The sequence below is a fragment of the Doryrhamphus excisus genome, chromosome 8 (genome assembly GCF_030265055.1).
Source record: "Doryrhamphus excisus isolate RoL2022-K1 chromosome 8, RoL_Dexc_1.0, whole genome shotgun sequence".
In the NCBI taxonomy this organism is placed as follows: Eukaryota; Metazoa; Chordata; class Actinopteri; order Syngnathiformes; family Syngnathidae; genus Doryrhamphus; species Doryrhamphus excisus.
The window spans coordinates 6,646,518-6,662,496 of NC_080473.1; the positions used below are offsets into that span (position 1 = coordinate 6,646,518).

The following is a 15,979-nucleotide window of genomic DNA, read 5'->3' on the forward strand; positions in this document are numbered from 1 at the left end:
ATTGATCGGTGGGCGATCAATCGGAGCATCCCTAAATTAAACCTAGTATAAAATGTTGTGTGATTGCTGAGGGATGGTTTCACTGAGATAGATGTATACAAATAGATCAAATACAGGTGATAAACATAGCTCTGGATACTAGTACCATGCAGTCACATACATGCATACATATAATACCGATGTCCTCAAAGTTTTGTCATCGTTAGACAAATGGTCAATGACTGATGGTCAGTTAGTCCCGCCCCCGCCAAGACATTTTGCTTGATGACGGCCATATTTTTGCTCAAATTCCACACATGCTTGTCAGTGTCCTAAAATACAAAATGCTCCTACACTTACAGTGTGTGTGTTTTGCAGAGCAAGTACCAAATTTCCCAACATATTTATAAGTGAAAAACTGCATGATGAAGTTGACTGTAAGTTGCATTTACCAGCAATCCTAGAACATGAAATTGCCGAGAGAAGAAGAGGGAGCCAGTAGTGTTTACACCAGTAAGGAGACAAATAAAAGTACAGAAGCTGAAATAAGTCCTTTTTTGGATGCGCATTTCAGCATTCGAAATGGCAATGCAGCATAAAAAACAACACATAAAAAACCTGAACCATGAAATAATAATTAGCTGGCTACCAGTCCAGGGTTGTCCAAAGTCTGCTGGAATAGGCTCTATCAAACCCTGTGACCCTATAGAGAACGGATGGATGGATGGTTGGATCATAATAATAACAATAATATAATATAATAATGGAACTAGCTTTTACAAATGCAGTGAGAACTTTAAATGTATGTGTATGCATCTTACCACTGACCTATTTCATCCGGAATTTGTATAATAAAAATGAAAAATGCAGTTTTGCGTGCTGCTTCAGCCGCCATCTTCCGTCAGCCACAACAGAAGCCGCTGGTGGCATCCATCTGCAACGTTGTCATCTTTGCCACGGAGGAGCATCAGCCAATCAAGAGGGGGAATCTGATGTCATGTGACTTGCGTTGCAGTATCGACTGAGTCATAGTGGTATTGTTGCACCCCTAATGTTTTGATACTTCCAAAGTCGCATTTCTCCTCCAGAAATAGAGTAGAGCTGTGTGAGAACATGTTAATGATGGGGTCCATAATTGGTGTTCCATCATGTGATGTATTTGTCTTAGCTTACATTTGGACCAATTTGGACGATCCATTACTCCACAGTCTCCAGTTGGCTGTGGCGGCTCGTTTCCTGGTCTAGCTACCGTACTTATCTTTCAGCAGTCACACAAACACCTCTTAAGGTTTGTGTTCATAAAAGCAAACATGCAAATAAAGAATGTATGGATTCTGTACTGAGACAACCGGGGAGAAATAAAACTAAGAGATGTATTTTCGAGGTGCAGAAGAACATGCTCAGTAGTGAGCTTGTGCAGATTAGGAGCGAAAGCAGCCGAGTCAGCATCTGAAGCACAGAACTGCGGCGTGTGTATTGATTTGTATCCATGCGTGTTCTTTAACCTCAAACACTGTCTGCTCTCTGCATGATTCTCAGTGTTTAATAATTTGTTTGCTTTGTTTAGCTGCTCATTTAATGTACAGTGTGTAATCATCCGTCTGTGTGTAAAACCAATGTAGACATATGAGTGCACTGCAATACCCGAAAAAACAGGCGCAGCTGTGACAGTAACTTCTCCACAAGCGTCACTCATTGTATTCATTTGATGAGATGAGATGCAAGCAGGCCACTTCTCCTTTTCCTGCGCTTGCTATATTTAAGATGAACCAGGCCCATGTTGTTTGTCTCCCGCCGCAGGCCTCCTCTCACCCCCTTGCCAGGGGTAGAGCCCTGCTGGGACGAGCCTGCCAGGAGCACTTTCTTGCCCCCGCCCGCCAGCCCCCTGTGAGTGTGCTGCACTGCACTGGCTTGGCTGCATGCATGCTTCATTGTGGTGAAACCTATTTTTCGTATGTATGCACAGTCTTCCAGGGGTTCCACGACATTGGCGTGGCTGCATGTACTACCCTGTGTGTTGACTCGTGTGCCATGAAGGCCTGCTTGGATGTCATTTGCTCTCCTCGAGTCGCCACGCGGTGCAGCATATGCAAACTGGTCTCACATCTGCTGAAGACTCATAGATCTGTGATGTGATGTGCATCGTTGGTGCTTCATCCCTGTGTTGGTCATTCGCTTCTGTCCTCCTGCCGTCCCGTGTTGGTTGTGAAAAAGACATCTTCAGTTATGCATGAGCAGGAAGCTGCTCATGCAGAAGAATGAATGTTGTTATGACGGACCTCTTTGTGGTTGAAGACATTTGGTCTTTTACCCAAGTGTCCCCGTTCCAACCCAATGCTACATTTGGGAAGCTAAACTTAACCTTAACCTGGATGTGCTTTGCACCATTTTAGTTAAGCCTCACTTCTGCCCTATTCCATGTCAGGTTGTCATCAGGGAAGATAAGCCCAGAGAGCTCCCCTCCGTCTCGGCCCCGCTCCATTTCTTCAGACGGCTCCCACGGCCCCGGCCTGTACGTGAGGAAGCTGCCCAGCCCTCAGAGGGAAAAAGACAAAGAGCTCTCCTTCTACAAGAAAACCAAGCGTGCCATAGCCAGCAAGAAGTACAGCGTGTCCAAGCACGAGTCGGAAGTGACCACGCCCATCGAGCTAATATGTCGCGGCCCAGACGGCCGCTTCGTCATGGAGACCAGCCCACGGGCCCGCCGGATTCAGGGCTTCCCCTTCGCCGAGGAGTCCGACTTGTACCCCGAGTTCCGGCAGTCTGACGAGGAGAACGATTTTGACCCCGGGCCTCTGCCGCCCATCATGCCCACGCTGCGGCCCCAGCTCTCCCCAACATCCTCCAGCCTGGAGTCAACGCAGCCCCCCACCTACAGCCCCCACCTACACAGGGCCATGGAAGGTATGAGCTTTGCAGAGGGCAGTGCACTTCATGCCTCAGGGCAGGCCCCGTCCGCCCGCTACCGGGGCTTCCCCCAGGGCCCTTTCTATGGGTATTTAGGCAGCCGTATTGAATCAGGGATTCCACCACCATTCTACATGCCTGACATCAGCCCGCATAGCTCTGCTCTGTCCTCCCCCCCAGGCACCGCTGAGGGGCCCTTTGGTTACCCTTCCATCCCTGAGGAGAGTGGAGAGATGGAGCACCATCAGTACACTGCCTCTGGCCATTCTCTGTCTCACACTCACAGCCCCTCCCCTCGCTCACCTGACAGCTGGCAACCTCGCGAGTTACCCTTCCTGGGTCTAGAGGGTCCACGCTTCATGTTGCCCCCTCACCATCCCTCGCATCATCCTCCGGACATGCCAGAGCTACCCTCTTATGCCCCTCACTCACTTCCTCCCGGTCGCCTTCACCTCCCTCCCCTTTCGGATCCAACAAGCCTGAGACTCCTGCAGCTGGAGGTCCCTGTGGCTCCCCCAGGCAGAGACAGGCCCCCGGGGCCTCCGGTTAGGCGTTTAGCTATGCAACAGGCCCAAAGTCTCGGCCAGCTCAGACACACGGCCCATGGAGTGGGTGTACCAGTGTTGCCTTACCCTGACCCGGCAGCCCGTGCAGGGAGCCCAAGCACAGCCCCCAGTAGTAGCCCCCAGTCCTGGCTCAGCCCGAGGGCAGGACGACGAGCAGACCCCACCCTGCCCCCCTTAGTACTCCAGCCCTCCCGTCTTTCTCCGCTCTCCCAGAGCCCACTTAGCACCCAGCCGGGTTCTCCGGATATTCTAGTGCGCCCCCCTCCGCGACCCGGCATCCTCCGCACCTCTCGGTCTCTGGAGATGCCTGAGCTCACCCTGCAGCCCTCGGCCGCTGCCACTTTCTCCCGGAGGTCCTCTCTGACCGCCTCTCCCACTCAGAGTCAGGGAGGCCAACTGGCAAGCCCCAGTTACCATGCCGCCCACATGTCCTATGCCTCCACGGCAGCCAGTTACCCCTCACAGTCCCCCTCTCCCCCGCCGGAGGGCAGGGATGTTTTCGGGCAAAGGCCATCCCAGAGACGCACAGAGGAGGAGATGCTACCCTCAGAGCCCTCCCAGCTCCAGATATCGGCCTCAGGGTAGGTGATCCACTCCACCAGAGAATAGTCTCACATTTATTGAAAAGAGGGGAGAGAACTCCCAAATAACTTTGAACTTAACGGCGTCATTTAGACACAATTAGGACGCATATTGTTTAATATGCAGAAGGCATGGAATTGCATTTAGCACGCATTTGTGTAGAATAATTAATCTCCTGTCATGTGAAAAGGGACATTTTGTTGGATAATATTCAGCCCCAAGATAGATCATGAATACTTTCTGCAAGCGTGTTTTATGCGTACCTTTCGGGTTTAAGATGGGCCTATCATTTTTTCGGGACAAATTTACAGTGACGATTAAGTAGTTTAAAGCAATTACAAAAGAATAAAAAGAAGATATTTAAAACTGAGATTTTTTTTAGATTTTAGAAATAAACTAGTCTTTAACATTTCATCATTTATTTCCAGAGTGAAACTGCCACCATTATAAAACCTTTAATAACATGTTCGCCAATATTTTAAGTGACAATTTTAAACATTATTTTATTTTTACAAACAAATGCAAAAATACAAAATATAAAAAAAAACACACAAAATAAGAACTCAGTAAAGTAAATGCTCAGTTTTAATTTTAAAGAAGTGTAATTGAATCAGATTAAAAGGGAAACAGATTAAAAGGGGTTCAGTCTCAAAGGACACAATCTCGTTTTGTGCCGTCCTCATAGACCCAATCTCATCTCGTCTTGTGACACCCAGAATGTTCACCTTTGGTTTGAAGTATGTTTTGATAGCACAGTTCTATAAATTGTTGGGCTCCGAGATAAAAGTGGCTATATCTTATTTATTTATGAATAACCAAGAAATATCTAAAGATATTCTTATGAAAACGTATCGCTTCAAACAACAAAGTTCCCTCCAAGTAGGAGGCTTTTTGGCTTGTCTCCTCGGCAGCAAGGTCATCCTCAGCACATTCCAACGGTCCTCAGCTAGCATAGATGGGTTAGACGTTTGGGTCAAAATCTGATGTTGACCCAGTCCTGCATCTGGGAAAGGATAGCCAATATGCACTTCTGACTTACTTTTCCTTCATCACCTAAATAAAGACAAATATCACTGCTTTTGTCCCGGAAGCATTTTGCTTGAACACCAGTGGAGTCCACATTTTAGGGTTTTTCTATTAAAATAATGACTAAATTCACGAGGGCTGCTCCTCTAAACGTGAATGAACTAAACTAGACGTCTGCAAATGATTTATGACTTATAAACGGTGCCGGTCTCGCATTTTCCTGACAATTTGAATAGATTGGTGCCCTCAGGAAGTTTTGAGATGAAATGTTCCTAGTGGTCCCTCACACCAACTGTGCATTGTGGCATCGGTCCACTAGCCTCATGCACCATCATGGCCCCGGAAGGAAGGAGGGAAGGAGGGAGGGAAGGAAAGAAGGAAGGAGCAGTATAGGGCTGCTGTTTGCTAGAGGGCCAGGGTCTTACTTTATTTGTTTTTGATTGATCTCAGCTATCTGGGCAGCGTTGTGACCCGATCCCCTACGCCACAATAGGTAAGGGTCAGACCCATGTCTGAGAGGGGAGGGGGTCAGCAGGCGGAGGGCTCTAATCACTCTCTCCTTTAAAGGGGAATCGCTTTGGGTGGTGCCTCTGTGCTGGATTCAAGTGGAGTAGCTAAATGGCGATACCGATCATGATGATCATGATAATGACGGCTGCAGGACGCATTTGTCAATACTGTGCTAAGAAGGCGTGTGGCTTTGCATTTGACCTGGTGCACAAAAAGAAAAGCAAAAAAAAAAAAGCACACAAGCTTGAATCAATAGAGGGCACACTTGAAGGACAGAAAGGAGTATTCCCCTTTAAAGATTTCTTCCATGTGCAAAATGCCATGCATGCATTCTCTAAACTTCTCTCTCTTTCTCCGACCAAACAAATAACAATCTCCAAACTAAATTCTTTGTCTCATTTGTCGTCTCAAGTGCTTTGCTTTCTTTTTTCCGTCATGTGACCGTCTTCAATGGCCATCCTTCTTCTTCTTCTTCTTCTTCTTCCTGTCGTACGGCTGGTTCTTTAACGGCCTTTGTTCCTCTTGCTGCCATCTCCTCCCGTCAGCATGGTGAAGCCTCTGTGCGAAGTGTTCATGTCGATCAAAGTGTGCTGTACAGTGTTCATGTCTATGGAAACCTCGACACCGGCGCGCCGTGCGGCGTGCAACCGACTCTGCGACTTGTCTTTCCCTCTGCTGCTAACGGCTCTCACTCTCTCTCTCTCTCCACAGTGGCACGTGATGGACGCCATCTCTAAAGCTTATTGGCCTTGTCAATCATGCACCACACATCACCTCAACCTAACATTGGAGAACCTCACTTTTCTTTTTTGCCCATCTTCAACTTCCGTTCAAATGTCAGAATAGTCGTTGTGTCTTTTCATCAGCATAGCATCGTATTTCAAAAGACATGGGTGGGGCCTCCTTACTGCATTTTCAATACTTATGATACCGTTTAGAGATCTAACAGTGATACGGTGTATGGCCAATTCAGACACAATAAAAGTATTAAAGGGACTGGGTCTACACAAGATACAGTATGTACAGTAACACTCCTTTATCAGCATTAGACGGGGGTGTAACGGTACACATACTGTACTGTAGTCCAGGCGTGTCCAGGGGGTGTCCAGGGGTGTCTAGGGGGTGTCCAAGTGTGTCCAGGGGTGTCCAGGGATGTCCAGGTGGTGTCCAGGGGTGTCCAGGGATGTCTAGGGGGTGTCCAAGTGTGTCCAGGGGTGTCCAGGGATGTCCAGGGGGTGTCCAGGGGTGTCTGGGGGTGTCCAGGGGTGTCCAGGGATGTCCAGGGGTGTCCAGGGGGTGTCCAAGTGTGTCCAGGGATGTCCAGAGGTGTCCAGGGGGTGTCCAAAGTGCCGATCATCTATCCATCTTCTATGCCACTTATCCTCATTAGGGTCGCAGGGTGTGATGGAGCCTACCCCAGCTGACTTCAAGCGAGAAGCGGGGTACACCCTGGACCGGTGGCCAGCCAATGGGGTGTTCCATGAAATGTCTGGTGCGAGGAGCTAAGAGTAACCAGGAAATTTGGACATGAGGAATTGAGCCGTACATCGTGCTAACCAGCAAGTCTTCACACACCACATTGCATGCCAGTAAAGATGGCCGCCCCCATTTCTGTCCAAGCCCATGAATCATGAACATATAATAATAATAACGTGGATTAGAGGTTTCTCTTTTGCATACCATGAGACATTTAGTATTCATTCGTTTCATTGAATGAATTAAGTAAAGGACGTTTCCTTCCTCAAGCAGTCACTACGTCAAGACCCAGACCTTCTTGAGTCCTCGCAAATATGATAATGAGAAGAAACAACAAACTTAAGATTTGGAAATGGATGTACTCTCCCAAAGGGCAAAGCATGTATTGACTGCTTGAGAAGAAATTGGGGCTAATCGGTTCACCAAACATCTTCTTCCTGTCCTCCTGTGTCGTGTCTAAGGCTTATCTTCTCATCCATGTGTGCCAATTTCAGCATCTTAGTGAGACCTCTCAAATAGCGACCGACGTGCCATTATTCTGTGTTCGTGCAATGAGACGGGATGCAGCGTTGTTCCGATCAGGATTAATGCGGGACGCTGTTTGCTGTGCCTCTCTCTGTGCTCTCCTCAGGGAACCTCTAGGTGCGTCTGGAGATCCTGCTGGGTCTGAGAGCTTACCAGCACTGCTGCACCACTGTATCGCTAAAGCCAAGGGAATGGCCGCCAAAAACAACAATAACAATGCCACTTCCGCCAGAAGAACCGGTGAGTCCCACGTTTCTATCCACATGTTATCCGTGGTCGTAACGTCCGTGTTCTCAGCCTTTAACCATTCAGATGATTCAGCTGGTGCATCACTGATGTGCTTCCCCCCCGAAGGTGCGGCCCCCTCTCAGACTCAGCAGTCATCTCAGACACCCCAGGAGGACTTGGAGCTCGGCAGAAAGAAGAAAAGGCAGAATAAGAACCCCTATTTATATTTGACCTCCTTGCTGCATCGTGGGCGGTCGGAGGACGACCAGACAGGCATCCTGACCAGCGCGGACTCCGAGGCCCCCAATTACGGGACCCTGCGCTGACGCGAGGCGCCCGCCTTCGTTAACGCCAGGCCAAGCCATCGAACTCGACTAAAAGCCCCCTCGGCCCGCCGTGCTCCACCCCCCGATCTTAGTATCAAGGTTTCTTATCATCTCTGGAGTCCACGGGGCGATCAGGAGGCATCCATGTGAGTACAAAGCAAGACTTCTTCTCCTCAGTCGTCACGTCTACTCGACCACGAGGGACCTGACTTGAAGATGTATACTGTACATAGATAGTAACAATAAGGGAACCAAGCTCCCTCCTAAAGTAATAATTAACAAAAAGAAGTGTTGTCACAACACATGAAGATTTTTCACTCATGTGAGGGCGGGCGGGGTTCATGGTTTTTTTTGTTTTATTTGTTTTTTTAGTGATACAGTGTACTGTTAAGGCCGGTGCGTTCACGGACCGAGAGTCCAACTTTTCCTACAATACAAATAGTGTCAGTATTTAAACACAGGGTTCTTACCACCAAATATACCTCAGAGTAAACGCAGAGTTGCTGTAATTCTTGTGGTATACTGTACGTACTTGACCTTTTTACATATGGATGGACAAAAAAAGGTTCCGAGTCACACAAGGCGCTCGCTTTTCAACACTTTGCTAGCCTTCTGTTCCCGCTATTAGCTGGCATCGTTGTGTTTATTTAGCTGTATTATCCACTGAGACTGTGTCTTAATGTGTCGATGTTATGGCCTTCGCGAGAACACTCCAACGAACTCGCCAGAGGTCGTACTCGCTGGGGGTTAGACGAACAGGGTGACGAATCGTAAATGTTCCCGTAGGTTGACTTTCACTTATTAAGGAATAACTTGTGACGTGTGGCACATCTGGAGGTGCCTTTTTTTGCCTTTGCGCTCGTGTTTTTTCTAGCATAAACTTGCCTTTTCCTTTGCCTCCTCTCTGGGAAGGACACCAATACTATTCATGTGGTTCTAACTTCTTTCTTTGCCGAGGAGGGCATGCCAGAGAGGATGCATGACGACTCCTGTTTGTTTGCTTACATTGCCGTGCATTTCTATGGAAGACCACGCCAGTACCTGCGAAAAGATTCCAAGGAATGCACAGGCTTCAAAAAGGACACTAAAGGCAAATAAACCAATAAAGAAAACCTGATGCAGACAGAATAAAGGTGCTGCATGTTAAATAGGATGCCTCGTTCAGCTGGAAAGTGGTACAAGCAATGAATAAGAATAATAATACAGTGGACCCTCGGATGTCGGACATGGTCGATAAGAAATCAAGTAGCATTGCAGTGGGACCTCCAAGGTTCAAACCCAATCTTTTCACTACTTTATCTTCTAACCAATGCACGATGGCTACTGACGGGCACTCCACTGGGACATGCTGGTACATTTGTCTATGGAATTTCACCTGGAGTTGTCCAATCTTGAGGTACCACCTGAATCCATCCCAGCCGTTAAATTCTCATGTTGAAAATACTGTTAAGCTAATGTTGTGAGTTGCATTTTAGTTGCCGTATGCACCCCAGTATAAAGCTTTTCCCTGTGAAACGCCGTCTTATATTCACATGGCACCAAATTACATCTCCCCAAGCATGCCACAGCTTTTCTTCCAACACAAAACACATAAAAAAGTGTCAAAGGTTGTTAGTAAGGTAGCAAGATAATGCTGACCACAGCATTAGCAGTCTTCTTTTGTTGGTGGTTTTCGGTTTGCCACATATTTTTTCCTGAAACTTTGGTCAAATGGCAAATTCTATGACCATTGGGCGGTCACATTTATGGACATACCAATGTCGGTTAGTGAAAGCCAATCATTCATCTTCTTCCGCTTGCCTGAAATCTGGTCACAGGGAAGAGTAGAATTCCCTCTCCTGGCCGACTTGGTCCAGCTCCTCCAGGCGGATCCTGAAGCGTTCCCAGACCAATTGAGAAACATAGTGTCTCCAATGTGTCCTGGGTCTTCCCCAAAGCCTCCTTACCGGTCGGACATGGAGGAAGAGTGATTCTACTCCGAGTTTCTCCTGGATGACATTGCTTCTCACCTTATCTCTAAGGCAGCGCAAACAGACAAGCGACAGACAAAATTCACCTCCACAATCTCGTCCTCCTCATTACCTAAAGTTCATGACCACAGGTGAGGGTAGGAACGTAGATCGACCAGTAAGTTGTGAGCTTTGCCTTTTGCCTCAGCTCCCTCTACACCACAATGGGCCGATGCAGAGTCTGCATCACTGCAGAGGCCGCACCAGTCCATCACACCGGTCCATCGCACCAGTCCATCACACCGGTCCATCGCACCGGTCCATCGCATCTGTCCATCGCACCACACTTTCCATCGCACGTCCATTTGCTCAGTACCGTATCATTATTTATCAACTGCCCAAACAATTTCTTAGTGTGACAACGAAATAATGATTCTAGATTGATTGTGAGTAGCAACATTGATTAATGATGGGAAACACTCTAGAAATCAACATGTTTTTGGATGTCTGGAATGGATCAAATGAATTCATCCAATGGAAGAACGGCTTTGGTTCGTCTGAGCTTGTGGAAGAAATTAATAACAGAAACTGAGGTCCTACTGAATTTGAACTTTCACCATAATAAAACAATTAAATACTGCAGCAAAATTCATTCTGGTACAAATACAACAGCAAAAAATGGTTCAATCCTTACCTTGATGGGTCCCTTTATGATAAATTCACATTAAAGCAAAAAAAACCCACATTTTTGCGAGGTTGACTCTCAAACCGTTCCATTTCCGAGGATCCACTGTAGCAAAGAACAACAAATACCATGACTGTTTAACTACTGTATATTACTTGCTAGCTACTTCTCTGTATGTATTTTTTTCTTTTTTTTTGACACTAGCCGATAATGAATGTATGTTTTTCGCTGTACAGGAAATGAATGTCCCGATGTCGCAGTTCATCGAATGACCGCTGACGTTGTTGAGGTTGAGGTGCAGCTGCAACCTGCACCCAGGCCAAAATTGTTAAACCGGTACTGTTAGACCCAAGACACAAGCTCTCTTTTGTTGTTTAGTTAAAACAGGAAAGAATTTGCCACACACAAATATGAAAGAACGGGAAGGTTGCCTGAAAGTGAGTGTTAATCGGTATCATGTATGATACAAGGATATAAGGACAAAAAAAGATCTATATTTGTTATGTACTGTACATGGTGTGTATTGTATTTGTAAAGAGAAACCATGTTATACAGGAAGACATGTCTTCTTCGAGGACATGTGAGGAGCCCACCAGAGAAATTAGATTATATAGATTTATATTTAAAAAGAAAATAGTATTTGCTTACAGTTTGGCTTTAAGTGGTTTGGGAAATATTTGAAGGTGCCTCGTTTATCGTACTTTTAGCGCACATTGAGAAGGTATTAATGGTGGTAGCATACAATGTATCCTCGCCATAGCCTGCCGGCTGCACAACTCTCTTCTGGTTGTTTACTTTGCCCATACGCTGCTGATCAAAAGTTTAAGACCAGTTGAAGCTTTTAAAAAGTGTACATTTTGCACGGTTGGAGGTTCAAAGTGGTGCTTCAGAATACAAAGTAAAAAAATGGGGGTGTGACAAAAACATTTTGAGGAAGCAGTTTATAAAAGTGAAGTAGAAGATCGAAGATCACAGCCTTTAAAAGCCAAAATCTAAGCAAGCATTTGGATTGAGTGTCATTTTCTGTCAGGTATTCCAGTGTCACGATCTCTTGATGGCAAAGGCAGAAACCCTTTCTCTATTTGAGCATGGTGACATTGTTCAGCTGCATAAGCAAGGCCTCTCGCTGTTGAGGTTGGACTCAGTCGAACGGTAGACCCAAATAATGTCACCATGTCGTCTGAGCTGGACGATCCTATGAGCTGGACGATCCTATGGGCTGTCCATCAAACACACTGGTGGCAAATGCAGGCCAAAAACCATCAGCCGGCATCTGTGGGAGAAGGCTTTTAAGAACAAAAAAGGTCTTGAAGAGCCTCGTCTCCTTTGCCTGTTTGGAATTTTTTATCGAAAAACCAAACTCGGATGATTGAAAGGAAGAAAGTTAACGTTGTAACCTTGACGGCCCTGATAGCTTTCAACGTTACTGGCATGATAAGGGGATCGCACCTTTGTCACAGTGTAGCGGGCGCCATCATGATCTGGGGTGCTCTATCCTTCAATGGAACTTCAGGTTGTGCAGGAGCGTCAAATGGCAGTGGCTTTGTGGAGATGTTGCACTGAACAACTCTACAGTTCACAATGTTTGCCTGACAAAGGACTTCTTCCAGAGGAATAAGCTCATTCTTTTGGACTTTCCTGTGTCTTCCCTTGATCTAAATCCGATTGAGAACATTTGGGGATGGATGGCAAGGGAAGTTTATTATTCCAGACAGCAGATGCGCTCCGTAAAACCATCTTCCCCACCTGGAGCCTCCTGGAAACACTGCCATCAAGCATGCCCAAAGCCTTTTGGAGGTGACGAAAAAGAGCGATGTTGCTACTCATTATTGACTCCTTGAGGTTTTTTTCAGCTATGGTCTTAATCTTTTGATCAGTTGACAAACAGCCTCTTTCACTCCAATGCCCGTTTGCAATACATTTTGCATTTGGAAATTCTACTTGGAAGTTCCTTCAAATCCAACAGTACAAAATATAAATCCTTGCAGTCTTTCAACTGGTCTTAAAATTGTGATCAGGAGTGTACATAGAAGCTTTCGAAACAGACTGGTATCGTCTGGAGAAATTCATTTTGGCTGCTCACGAGCACACGCGTAGATTGACTAGTCATCCAAAGCTAACAAAGGCTGACTTCATGTACAGGACGTACCGTTTACATTAGTTGGAGTGTGGTAGTCGCTTCTCAGCATAACGACTTGGTGCTATGTTAATCTCTGTGGTGCTGTAGAGTAGAATAATCGGAAATTCTTTGTTTGGAACCTGCTAAACTAGCCCCCCCCCCTCGTCTCTTATCATAACAGTGTGACCATGATGGTGATAGACCGTACTGGAAAATAGTTGTATACTCTTTGGTAACCTCAAAATACTAGACTAATGACCTTCAAATGACCTCGCGATGACCTGTTTCTATAGCGTGTGTGTGCGTGCGTGTGTGTGTGTGTGTGCAGTGTCTGTCTGTGCTTCCAGGGTACCCTCTCTAAAAGTAGACGATATTGAGATATTGAGATACTGATATTGAGAGCCTACAAAGAGGAAGCATAACCTGATTAGCATCGTAGGACACACGGGGCGGACGGGAGAGCAGCGCCGGGTCGTCTCTTTGGTACACAAATGCACCTGTAGGTCCACCATCTTGATTTTGCAGCGCTGTTTTTCTAAGCACACGACCGCAGGACATCTCACGCCACATCTCAATGGTCAAAGAGACACTTTTAACTGCGACCTCAAATCATTTCTGGAGTTATCTTCACTACAACGGAGCGCCATAAGATACGGCCGCCACTTTAACAACAGCACTCTACTAAGTTAACTAGTTAGCCACCAATTTATTTATGCTAAACTTACTGAAGGGTTTCAAATAGGGTGGGGAAGATGACCAAAGTAGGAAGCCAAATCTTACCACTTCCACACGGAATTAGAGGATATTTTTTTTCCTCGCTATCATATTGGACGCCTCATGACCCGACTACTACTAATATTTTTGGACTAATAACCGGCCATAGTCAACCACAAAGCAGCACTGGATGAATTACTTAAAAGAAGGAAAATTGATCTCCCGTAAAATCAAACCTTGTTTTTAGATATTTTAGCAGCAATTTTAGATATAATTGCTGCTGATTTGTTTCCATCTTATCCATGAGGCCAAAACTCCAGAAGCGAACGTCGGTGTAAAAAGTGTCTCCTCCTTTCTAGTACTGTACAGGTTAGCCACGCAGTGTCATCGAAACACAGAACGCTCCACATCCTCGACTTGGGTTTTTAGTAACGGATGTCGTCTTCAGAGATCTTTTTTTCTTCCAGCATTCTGAACAAAAAAAAACATGTACAGTGTTAAAGAGGGCTGCTTTGGACGTACTGTTAGCTGCGTTTCTTTTTGTCCCAACTTCTCTGCTTCGTGCATCACTAGCTCCTGTCGGGGTGATACTTACAACTAATTTGTTTCTTTTTTTATTGTATTAATCCTGCATGTAGAGACAATACAAAACCGCCTATTTAGCAGTCATTCATGGACATCCGAGCTGGTTGTTGATGGACAGAAACCTAGAATAATATGTAGTATTTTCTATATTCTCTGTTTTTTCATGTGTACCAGCACTGAGGAACTAGAATGTATTGTTATGATTATTATTATTATTATTGTAGGCTACAATAAGCACTACATTGTTAACTGTTTTAGCATAAATGCTCATAATCAAGCAAGCCACATAGTGCTTCGAGGAAGAAAATATACATTTCCCCTCTCCATCCACCCAACTCTGTGCTGACATGTTTACATTCTGTATTCGGGTGCAACATCACTTCCTGGCATTTTCTTTGTCTTTCCGCTCATCTGTAAATATGTCAAAGCCAACAGGTTGTGTTCCGTCATCAGGTTTAACGCTTCACTCAATACTATGTGAGCAATGAACTCATACTGTACGGTGCTGTACCAAAGCCTTATGTATGATATTTGTCTTACTTTCCCCACCGCTGTCCAGTCACATCTGTAAAGTCATCTTCCAACGCTCATGGATCTTTTTCTTTGTGTCAAGGAGACGGAAACAAGCTACAATGTAAAAAAAACAAAACAAAATAGAAAACAACAGCCTGGCCTGGCTCCACCGGCCGGGATGTAACGCCTTTATTTGAAAGGGAAAGCGCACAGAGCCTCGCTGCTTGGTGGCGGAGCGCACCATCTATGCTCCCCCCCCCACACGGCAGCATCGTCGTTCACGTCACCATATCATCTCCGATGCTTAGTCCCATAAGGAAGTTTTTCTCTCAAATTTTTGTATTTTGATATAATAAAAAAGACAAAAGAGGTCTTCCCCTGGCGTGCTGTGGTCTTTTTTGTCAATGTGTGGACAAAAATGTTGGGACGCCTGGCCGGTCCACCCGCCCAGGAGGTCAAAATGGAAGAAAATACAAGGATCCTGTTAGGACTTAGTACAAGATATCCGTCCTGGTCATTTCCCCCTCCCCAAACATTACAGGGCCGTCAAAGTGGTTTTCAGTATGGTTGTGGTTACCCTCAGGGGGGCCTCCTGAAAAAGCCTATAAATGTATCAGCACCTTATATTACACATTTGATTATTAAAATTAGCATTTTGTTTGTATTGGTCTACCAACTAACTAACATTGAAATCAGAAGTCAAGGTGGAAAGAAGAAAATTAATTTTGAATGGTTTATTATTATGTATATTTTGTATTTTTCAGCATCATTTGACATTAAAAAAAATCTGAAAGTTCCAAAAATTCAGAGTAAAACAAAGAAATTAACTGTACGGCCATCACTTCAGTCACATTGTATCCATGCAAATGTCAAAATTAGGCGTCACTGCACATCTTAAAAGATGACCTGGAGTTTTATCCATCACTCAACACAAGACAAATTGCTCACAATGTATGTGTTTGGACTCTGGGAGAAGATGCCTTGGAAGAAAGTGTAGTTCACATGATGGACACAGGGTGTAAGTGTTGGTCAAAGAGTTGCCAAGACAGGAGCGGCTCCCTCCATTGGATTCAAAGACCTCCAGTCTAAGCAACAGTTCTTCTAATCATTCATGGATTCAAAACAAATGCTGCACACATTAGGAGTTAATGTTTTATTCTTTTGTTGGGGCTCAAAGGAATCAGGTCTCAAGCGGAACAAAAAAAAAACCTAAAGAGAATGCTGCCGCATTGACCTTTGTACTTTTTGTGCAACTTTCACCCCTGGAGCATGCTGGGAAACAAACATGC

The 15,979-nt window shown here is 45.6% G+C and overlaps 1 protein-coding gene across 5 annotated transcripts in view; it reads left to right on the forward strand.

Moving 5' to 3' along the window:
- igsf9ba (immunoglobulin superfamily, member 9Ba) overlaps positions 1-15,358 on the forward strand; it is a 49,571-nt gene extending 34,213 nt beyond the window's left edge. Inside the window, exons 18-21 of one of the 5 annotated variants that reach the window (XM_058079900.1) lie at positions 1,780-1,866; positions 2,405-4,033; positions 7,678-7,811; positions 7,926-15,358. In XM_058079900.1, coding sequence (XP_057935883.1) covers positions 1,780-1,866; positions 2,405-4,033; positions 7,678-7,811; positions 7,926-8,125 — 2,050 coding nt within the window. In that variant the 3' untranslated portion in view covers positions 8,126-15,358. Of the gene's footprint in view, positions 1-1,779; positions 1,867-2,404; positions 6,207-7,677; positions 7,812-7,925 lie in introns of those variants that run through there. The other 4 variants (XM_058079902.1, XM_058079901.1, XM_058079903.1 and 1 more) reach the window with 4 other exon arrangements.
- Positions 15,359-15,979: the final 621 nt, after the last annotated feature.